Source organism: Hemicordylus capensis, chromosome 6 (assembly GCF_027244095.1).
Source record: "Hemicordylus capensis ecotype Gifberg chromosome 6, rHemCap1.1.pri, whole genome shotgun sequence".
NCBI lineage: Eukaryota > Metazoa > Chordata > Lepidosauria > Squamata > Cordylidae > Hemicordylus > Hemicordylus capensis.
Genome location: NC_069662.1, coordinates 31704687 through 31714323, shown reverse-complemented (window position 1 = coordinate 31714323; position 9637 = coordinate 31704687). Strand labels below are relative to the sequence as shown.

At 42.4% G+C, this 9637-nt stretch overlaps 2 protein-coding genes across 2 annotated transcripts; both read right to left on the bottom strand.

Moving 5' to 3' along the window:
* Positions 1 to 3374: 3374 nt before the first annotated feature.
* On the bottom strand, positions 3375 to 4307 carry LOC128331207 (olfactory receptor 12D1-like). Its single transcript, XM_053264559.1, has one exon. The coding sequence runs from the start codon at positions 4305 to 4307 to the stop codon at positions 3375 to 3377; it is 933 nt and encodes a 310-aa protein (XP_053120534.1).
* A 3614-nt stretch (positions 4308 to 7921) lies between these two features.
* On the bottom strand, positions 7922 to 8863 carry LOC128331800 (olfactory receptor 12D1-like). The gene has a single exon (XM_053265691.1). It carries the CDS (start codon positions 8861 to 8863, stop codon positions 7922 to 7924), a length of 942 nt encoding a protein of 313 aa, XP_053121666.1.
* Between the last annotated feature and the right edge of the window lie 774 nt (positions 8864 to 9637).

Sequence of the window (9637 nt, the reverse complement as noted above, 5' to 3'; positions counted from 1 at the left end):
AGCACTGCAGAGTCTGAAGGCTCTTGCTCAACTGTGCTCATACAGGAGGACAGGGGGAGTGCATGCAGGCTGCCATCATCCCACCTCCATAGCCCCTCCAAGTGTGAGTACTTCATTACAATGTACTGTGTCCAATCAGGCTTCCTTCCTACTAAGGTGCTTAGGATTGCAGCCTTCGTTGTTATACTAAAATACAGCATGCCTCTGGTATTGCAAAGGAATCTAAGGAAGCAGAAGTCAAGGTAGAGCAAGCATGGGGTTATCTTCTGTTGCAGAGCTGGGTCAAGAACTCTATTGGAGGAAATGGACTTTCCCCCAGTGGAATATCCGTACCCTAAATCAGCCAAAGAGTGTAGCAATATATGGGTTTAGCCCTTACATTTTCTTCAGTTGAAGCAACACATCTGGGCTACCCTCTCTTCTTTCAACTGTCTCCCCTATCTACATAAGAGCATACATATCCTGCTGGATCAGGCAAAGGCTTATCTATCCCAGCATCCTGCTTCCCTGCATGGCCCACCAGATGCCTCTGGGAAGCCCACAGGCAAGAAGTGAGGGCACAAGCTCTCTGTTGCTGTTGCTCCCCCTACAACTGGTATTCAGAATCATCTTGCCTCTAAGGCTGGAGGTGGCCTATAGACCAGTAGCCATTGATAGACCTGTCCTTCATGAATTGGTTTAGGACCCTCTGGTGACAGAGATTAATTCCACAGATTAATTATGCACTGTGTGAAAAAGTACTTCCTTTTGTCGGTCCTTAATTTCCTGGTAACCAGTTTCATGGGATGACCCTGTTTCTAGTATTATGAGAGAGGGTGAGAAAAAATTCTCTCTATCAACTTCCTTTGCTTTCCTTTTGCTTACACACCACATCCTTCTTCTTCTTCTACAGCTTCCTCCCTGCAATCCTTTACCATTCAAAATTCACTTTTTAAACCCAATTTTGACTACAGTCTTCCCCATTCAAAAGCGTTTTCCCATACGAGATTTCTCAGGGCTGTAGGATTTAGTAGTTAATGAAGAAAGGAAAAAGAACTTAAGAAGAACTTAAGAATAGGAAGAGTTTTTGTAGTTATGGCTGGATCAATACATAGTCATCATATAATTAATGTGAGGGAGACAGGAAGATGCTAAAATGAATTCCTCTCTATACTTGCATTTTTAATGACTGAAATATCTCTCTCCAGGTATTCCTGCTAAATTCACATCTGAGTGAGTTTAGTTCTTCTCTGTCAAGGATCTTTGGGAAATATAGTAATGCAGAGGTGTAGGCAATGGCTGCGCTTACCCATGAATAGCTCTTTTTACTGGAGTCATCCTGCATGAAATAAGCTCTTAGGAAATATATATATATGTATATAAGCTTTTAATTGCTCTCTTTGGGTAATAATGTGTTAATAATTGAGGGAATTTACTCAGTGCAAATACATCAAAACAATTGGACCTATTGGGAAGGGAATAATGATGGATATTCAATTGGGGGGGCAAGTGTCATTGCAATAAGGTTGGTGCACAGTTCTTTGATAACTTCTACATGTCCTTCAGGGGATTATGCTTTTATTTAATCACATATATGTATATGTAGTGTGTGCCCCCTCCAAAAGGCATCTGATATATAGTAATGCATTGGTTATCTCTGTAGCTTTATCTTCAGTAATCCAAAAACTTTTAGTTTAAGATAAAAGTTAGGATGCTTTCCATTCTGATTCATGCACTAAAATGCATCAAATTTGCAAGTTAAGGTGCCCAGGTAAGGTGCCCATCTTAACTTCCCCACCATATCAGCTGTAAAGATCTGTACAGTCTCATATTTTATGCTGGCTTTTGAAATGAGGCTCCATGCACCCACCTTTGCCTTGGTCTTTAAGCTCGACATTCGGCCAAGGTGGGATGCATCCAGGCAGAAATTCAGCAGGTGATGCTTCCCCAATTGCTTCCTAGATGCCCAATGAATTTCTGCCTGACACATCTCTAAAAGCCACAGTGCTTCCCAAAATTTTCCTCTAGAAAAATGTCCAGCTAGATGCATTGTGATGCATCCCCATTGTGGTGCATCTAATTGCTGATGAGTCCACAACGTTTCACAAATGCTGTGAGGTCCCTTTTTGGATCTTACGGGACAAAAAATTGTGCTGATCTTCAGCATTGGAACAGAAGTTGTTTTCAGAGGTTCTGAATTTATGTATATAAATACATGTGAAAAAGGAGTAATATTTTGCCTCTGGCCTCCTTGTGTTGTTCTGTGAGAGCTCACTCCCATATAAGCTGTGCATGTGCATTCAACTCACAGAGAGTGAACCTATGTATCTGCAGGTTGTACACATAGGCTGTATACACTGAGCTGACTGACACATGGAGGTGGGGACAGAGGGTGTGATCCTACTCCATTCATTATGTCAGCACAGATTTTGATTGATTGCAAAGAGCTTAGCCCTAATCAGACAGTGCATTGTGCATACATAAAGTTATCTACACACATGCAAGTTTTTGTGAGAATGATTGTGCATGTGTTCATTTTAAATGTGAACCTGGGTACAGGGCCCTCTCAAATGGGGGATATGTTTAGTTTGTGTATTACTGTGCATGTGCTGAACGTAGTGACTAACATGTGGTGAAGTGTAACATGGATGGCTCTGAACTGCCCACACCACTGGCGGCATCTAAAAAAACCACCATTGTTTCTACAATGAATATTTATATACTGCTTTTCAATAAAAGTTCTCAAAGCGGTTTACACATATAAATAAATAAATAATAAATAAGAGGGCTCCCTGTCCCCAAAGGGCTCACAATCTAAACAAAAACATAAGGGATACACCAACAGCCACTGACACCAGCAACAGCCACCAACAAAGCACAGAGTATTGCACTTGAGCTCTTGCACAAACAAATAGACTTGCATAATCAGACTTCTGTGTTGCTACTTACATAATTTTCAGTTGTGCAAGTTTATGTAGTAGCGCAAGAGTGCTTTTGAGAAATACCATGGGTGTGACTGCTATGGTGTGCCTGGTGGCACAGGTGGGTCTGAACTGCATACATTATATGAACTGCCTACGAACTGTGTTAACGTGTCAGCTATTGCGTGAATAACTATATATTCATTCAGATCTCTGTGCACATAAACATGTGTGCTTTACATAGCATATTAAAAGGGCTCTTGTGTCACATGGCTCAGATCATGTTCTGCATTATTGTATTGTTGCTCTCCTCACATCTCTGACCCAATACACAGATTGTGCACTATACAGAGCATGTTAAAAGGGCTCTTCTGTCATATGGTTAAGATCATGTTCTGCAGTATTGTATTGGAGCTATGTTGTGCCCCAATAAATGGCCAGACATTCCTCCACCCCATTTCAGTTTACATTTGATCAGTGAATAACTTTTCTGTTCAGCATTTTCTGTATGGCGGATTTCATCTCTTTATTCCTCAGAGTGTAAACAAGGGGGTTTAGTACTGAAACACCTACATTGTACATGAGGGTGGTCAGCATGTTCCATTGTGGTGAGTCTCCAGAGGTAGGGGGCAAATAATTGAACAGGACAGGTACATAGAGCAAAGCCACAACTGTTAGGTGGGAGCTGCAGGTAGAGAAGGCCTTCCATCTGGCTTCACGCGACTGGACCTTCAGGAGGAGGAAAGTGATGATATAGAGGTAGGAGAGAAGTGTGAGGATGAAAGGGATCATGACAACTAAGCCAGTCACAATATTGAGGAGGCTGATGTTGAGTTTGATGCTACCACAGGCCAATCTCAAGAGGGGTTTGATGTCACAGAAGAAATGCTGAACAAGGTTTGGGCCACAGAAGTGCAGTTGGGAGGTCATCACGGTGTGCATCAGTGCATGGCAGAATCCAGTGGTCCAAGTGGCCACTGAAAGTGACAAGCAAACATATTTGTTCATAATCATGGTGTAGCGTAGAGGGTTGCATATTGCCAAACAGCGGTCATATGCCATGACTGCCAAAAGAACACCTTCGCTGCTTCCTGTGAAGTGGAAGAAATGGAGTTGGGCCAGACACCCAGTGAAAGAAATAGTCTGAGGCCTTACTATAAAGCCAGCCAACATCTTGGGCATGGTGACTGTAGCATAGCAAATGTCCAGGCAGGAAAGATTGCTGAGGAAGAAGTACATGGGTGTGTGAAGTCGAGGCTCAGACAGAACCACAAAGATGATGGTAGTGTTTCCTAGCAGACTGCAGAGGTATAGCAGCAGGAAGAAAAGGAAGAGGAAATGTTGCAGTTCTTGAAGATTGGTCAGGCCCAATAAGATGAACTTGCTCACCATTGTCTTGTTCTCCATCACTGTTTCCACAAGAGCAAAAGTTCATTGAAATGTTTAGAAATTGAGCAGACAGCATAAATAACAGACACTTCATTTCAGCTCTAGTCCCTAGTAAGTATATACAAACCCACACCAAATGGGTTTGTGAATATTTCCCAAAAGAATATTTGTGCATCTTATGGAAGCTTCTCAGATGTTTTCCCCAAGCATTAATCTTTGTCTTCAACTTGTGCTTGTGCTTTAGGTGAAATTTAGTGATATACTCCGTAGAACAATTTGATCTTGGGACAATTCATGCTTAAGTTCAAATACAGTGATGAATTGGCTCCTGAATATATAGCAAACACATCCTTGGCCATCTTTATTTATTTATTTATTTGTTTGTTTATCAAATTTGTATACCGCCCCAAACTTTCGTCTCTGGGCGGTTTTAAAAAATGGATGTGTGGAATGTCACCCAATCCAGCATTTTTTTTTCTAGTTGTGACTATACCTATAAAAACAGTTTATGTTAGGCATTGCGGCTAATGAAATAAGGGACAAACAAAGGTTGTAGTTCAGTGATAGAAAGCATGCTTTGCATTCAGAACACCAGAGGTCCAGTCCCTGTCATATTGAGGTAAGTCTGAAACCCAGGAGGGCCATTGCCACACTGTAAGGTCATTCACACAACTGTCAAGCCAGTGGGGAAGATGGGGTAGGGAGGCATGATTGTACCTATCTTCCCTCCAGATGACCTCTCCTGTTCTGGCCACATGGCTCATAGAGCCACACAAGCAGCTCTCCAAGGAGCCATGTACCCATCTGGAAACCAGGGAAATACAGCCTGCCCTCCATATATCCTTAAATGCACTGCATTTTCTGGATTATCTTGTTGGGTCAAACCATGACCCATGTAACTCAGAATAACTTGTTCATAAGACCAGCTGTCTTCTGAAGGTGGCATGAAAATGATGAGCATGACATTATGAGTATGTCCAACAGCTGATATACTCTGAAAATAGAAGTGCCATTTCTGTCTCAATGCTATAAATTCATCTACAATTTCATCTATTTCTCCATGGATTTGCAGAAACTATTTTTTTTTAAAGCCCTCTGAACGAGTGACCATCACAGATTTGAATTCGCCGTGATGGATTTGCTATAGATCACTGCAGGAATTATAATGACAAGAGTCTCAAAATATGGCCTAATAATGGTCCTTCTTGGAAGTATAAAGAAATATTGAGGAATATATTATCAGCAGCTTCACTAAACATACATTAGAACTCTACAGAGAAATATAAAGTCTTGATTTTTGTATTTATAATGATCCATTGGGATTTCTTATGTGTTTGTTATTCATTTAATATATTCTGTTTTGTTTTTAATTATCTGGTCTGTGATATTCCCTGAATGTTGTATAAAATATCATGCCCATACTGAGTACTTACCCACTTTTCGTATCCGAGCTTGAAGATACAATTATTTTAAAGCAGAATGTCTACCATCCAGTTAATGGTTACAGTAATGTGAATAGTCTGTAAGGACATCTGGAGCCTTCGTATTTACAGGTCTCTACTACCTCAGATTTGAACAAGCAAGGACCCCACTTAGTTCAAAAATATATTACTGAGGTTAAATATAGGTCATTCCACTCATTCAATGCAAGAACCATAATCCTCGTGCCATTGAAATCTAGACTATAAATCTACAAGGCTATAAATAAGGAGTATGCAATCTCTCCCTAGCAGTCATCAAATCATTAGGGGGCAATACTCTCTAGGTGCAAAAGGGCTCAGCTGAGACAGAACATCTGTATGTATAAAGTGGTTTGATGATTTCTGAACAAAATATGATTCCATACACTGGAGGCCAATTGCTGTGAACACTTGAGAGAGCAATTGCTATGCACACTTGAGATGGTAGAAAAACACATTAGAAAGGTAGGGATTTTTAAAGGCAGTGAAAAAAGACCAGCACATTTCCTAATTGTGTTTCATTCTGTTGCATTATACTTTAGCCACATTCACACATAACAGGGGACTGGAGTTGCAGGGACCTGCGGTTACCTTACCATTAAGTCCAAATGTGTGTAACGCCAGTCCCGACTGTTGTACAACCAGAGGTTACACTCAGGAGATTCCAATTTGAAGCCTCAGTATGTAGTCAGTTTAACTGCCCCAAACCAAAGGTCCACAGAGCCTCCATTCCATCTGAATACAGCCCTGGAGGCTGCATTTGGCCGTACTGGAGTTGAGGAAGGAAGCTCCTTCCTCTCTCCCTCCATGATTGGCTGTGTTGACTGTAGTTCAAACAAGAAGGAAGCCCACACAGCCAGTTCCTCCTCCTCTCTGCAGTCTCGCTGACTGCAGAGAGGATGCTCTCTCTGTCTTCTGAATGCAGACAGGAGAGCAGGGGGTGGTGGGAGAAATAGTATTCCATCTTTCTTTGCGTGGTTTTATGAAGAGCCTTGCTGCATCAGAGCTAGGACCCAACTAGCCCTGCACCCTGATTTTTCTGGCAGTAGATTACTGCACAGAGCGGGGGTTTGGAACTGTAGGTGCATTCCTCCCTGTGATTCTAGATGCCTCTGAGAAAGCTCAGTAGCAAGACATGAAGGTAACAGCTTTCTCCCATACCTGATATTCAGAGGTATATTTCAAACATGGATGCCCCATTTATTTATCTTTTAAAAAATAAAAATCATCTAGGCATGCTTCTCCAAACCAAAATATGAAGAGTTATTAAAAACAATTTACAAACAACAATAAAAACAATACAGGCAAAAGCAACAGGTGATCACAATGCTTACTGCAGCCATGGGTCATTTTTTTGGAAGAGGTAGATTTTCGTCCTCTCCAAAAAGTCACCAAAACATTTCAGCTTTGAATCTCAGGGGGGTAATCCTTCTACCGCCTTTGAGCAATTTCAGTAAAGACTATGGTTAATATGACGAGGGAAATTACTCAAAATTGTTCAGTTGTGGAGGGGAGTACAAGCTGGGCCTCACTTGTTCTTTTAATCTCCATGAGACTCCATGAGGAATTTTCCTCATCATGTCTGCCCCTGCTTCTTGTCCCAGACATTCTTTCTTAATTTTGTTTGTTTGTTTATTTATTGTTCAATTTTTATTCTGCTTTTCATAAGGCATCCCCAGGTGATTTACAAAAGTGAAAATAATGCATAAAAACCACATTTTAAACCTTAACATCAGTTAAACAGTAAAAACCATAAAACACCAAAAGCAAAACAAAACTAAACAAAAACATTAAAAAGACAAACAGAAGCACAAACAGAAGCAGGAGACCTGAGAGACCTGGAGGCCCTAAGGGGTAAAAGCCTGAACAAATAAAAAAGTCTTTAGTGTTGTTTTTTTTAAAGCAGCCACAAATATCAAAGAGTGGACATTCACTGGAAGAGCATTCCAGAGAGCACACATTAACATGTGAGGTGGACAGATGAAACAGATGCTACCCACAGAATGAAAGCTGTGTCTTGACTTGTATTTTATCTCTCTGTCTTTCAACTACCAAAAGCCAGCCCTTTTGTGGGTTACATTATCCCTGGATATGCTCTACTTGAGTTCATTGTTAAGTCAATTTCTCACTGTAAACAACAGCAATATAGAATAATAAATTTAATGTTATCATTCACATTCTTAAAGAGAGTAGTAGTCTGCCTATGGTTCTCCTCACAGCTGATTTCATCTCCTGGTTCCTCAGAGTGTAGATCAGAGGGTTCAAGACAGAGGTCACTACACTGTACATGAGGGTGGCTATCATGTCTCTCTGTGGTGAGTCTCCTGAGGAGGGTGGAAGGTAGTTGAACAGGACTGGCACATAGAGCAAACCTACAACTGTGAGATGGGAGGTGCAGGTGGAGAAGGCCTTCCATCTCCCACTGTGTGACTGGACCTTCATTAAGAGGAAAAAGATGATGTAGAGGTAGGAGATGAGTGTTAGAAAAAAGGGAATAATGACAATTAACCCTGTGACAATGTTGAGGAGGCTGAGGTTGAGCAATGTGCGACTGCAGGCCAGTCTCAAAAGCGGCTTGATGTCACAAAAGAAATGTTGAATGATATTTGGTCCACAGAAATGTAGTCGGGAGGTCATTATGGTGTGCATCAGGGCATGGAAGAACCCCATGGTCCAAGTGGCGGCTGCCAACAGAATATACGTGTGCCTACACATAATTATTGGGTAGTGTAGTGGGTTGCAGATTGCCACATACCGATCGTATGCCATGGCAGCCAGAAGAAGAGCCTCACTGCTGCCCAGAAAATGGAAGAAATGGAGCTGGGTGATGCATCCGATAAAGGAAATTCTTCTGTGGGCCAAGAGGAAGCCAGAGAGCATCTTGGGAAGGATGACTGAAGAGTAGCAAATGTCCAGGCAAGAGAGGTTACTGAGGAAGAAATACATAGGAGTGTGAAGCCGGCGCTCCCCCACTACCACACACACAATGGTGCCATTTCCTAGCACAGTTGCTAGATAGAGGATCAAAAAGAGGGCAAACAAGAAGTTCTGAAGTTCCTCTCGATCTGTTAGACTCATCAGTATGAAGTGATTGATCTCTGTCTGATTCTCCATTGTTGCTGGAATAACAATAAAATAAAGCAAATAATTCAGAACCTTTTGCTCTGTTGGGGTTTTGGGGGGGGGGTGGGGGAGCAAGCATGAAAAAGACATAAAGCAAAGTCACTGGTGGTCCGGCCCCCATGACATTTTTTAACCTGGTGCTTAGCCTAGATTAAGTGAACCTGTGGCTCCTGTGGCCAGCGATCGTCTGGCTGGCAATCGTCGGTGGCAATCGCCACTAGTCATCTTCAGTGGAACTTGTGGCCAGCGATTGGGCAAGTGCTATCAGGTTACATAGCTTTCCCCCAGCCCACCGCCATTTCCAGCAGTAAGTTGGGTGTGGGGGTGGGAAGTGGTCGCTCATGCCACCGTGTTCATGCCCCAAGGCACCCTGAGATGTGGGAGTGGGAAGTCCTCCCTCTCCCAGCATTTCTCTTCACCTCACCACTGCTTGTATGAGCATGCAGCATGGTGGTGCGGAGGCTCATCTTCTGGGAAAGCCAGGCAAGCTCCTTCAATCCCTACAGCTCGTCTGCTAGGGATGGTTGTGTCAACACCATACTGACAATGCAAATGGCCACTGAGTGGGGCAGCGTGGTGGCGGAGGAGCAGGTAAGGACTGGCTTGCCTCTTTGTAAAGACCTGCGACCCCCACCCACGCCCCGTGGCTGCCCAAAAGGTTTTGTGCGCATCCCTATTGTCTGCCTTCCCCAATGTGGTTTTAAAAGACCTCATATAATGGTGGTAAGAAGATCATGCCCTCCAAAATTTCACAGATAAAAATTA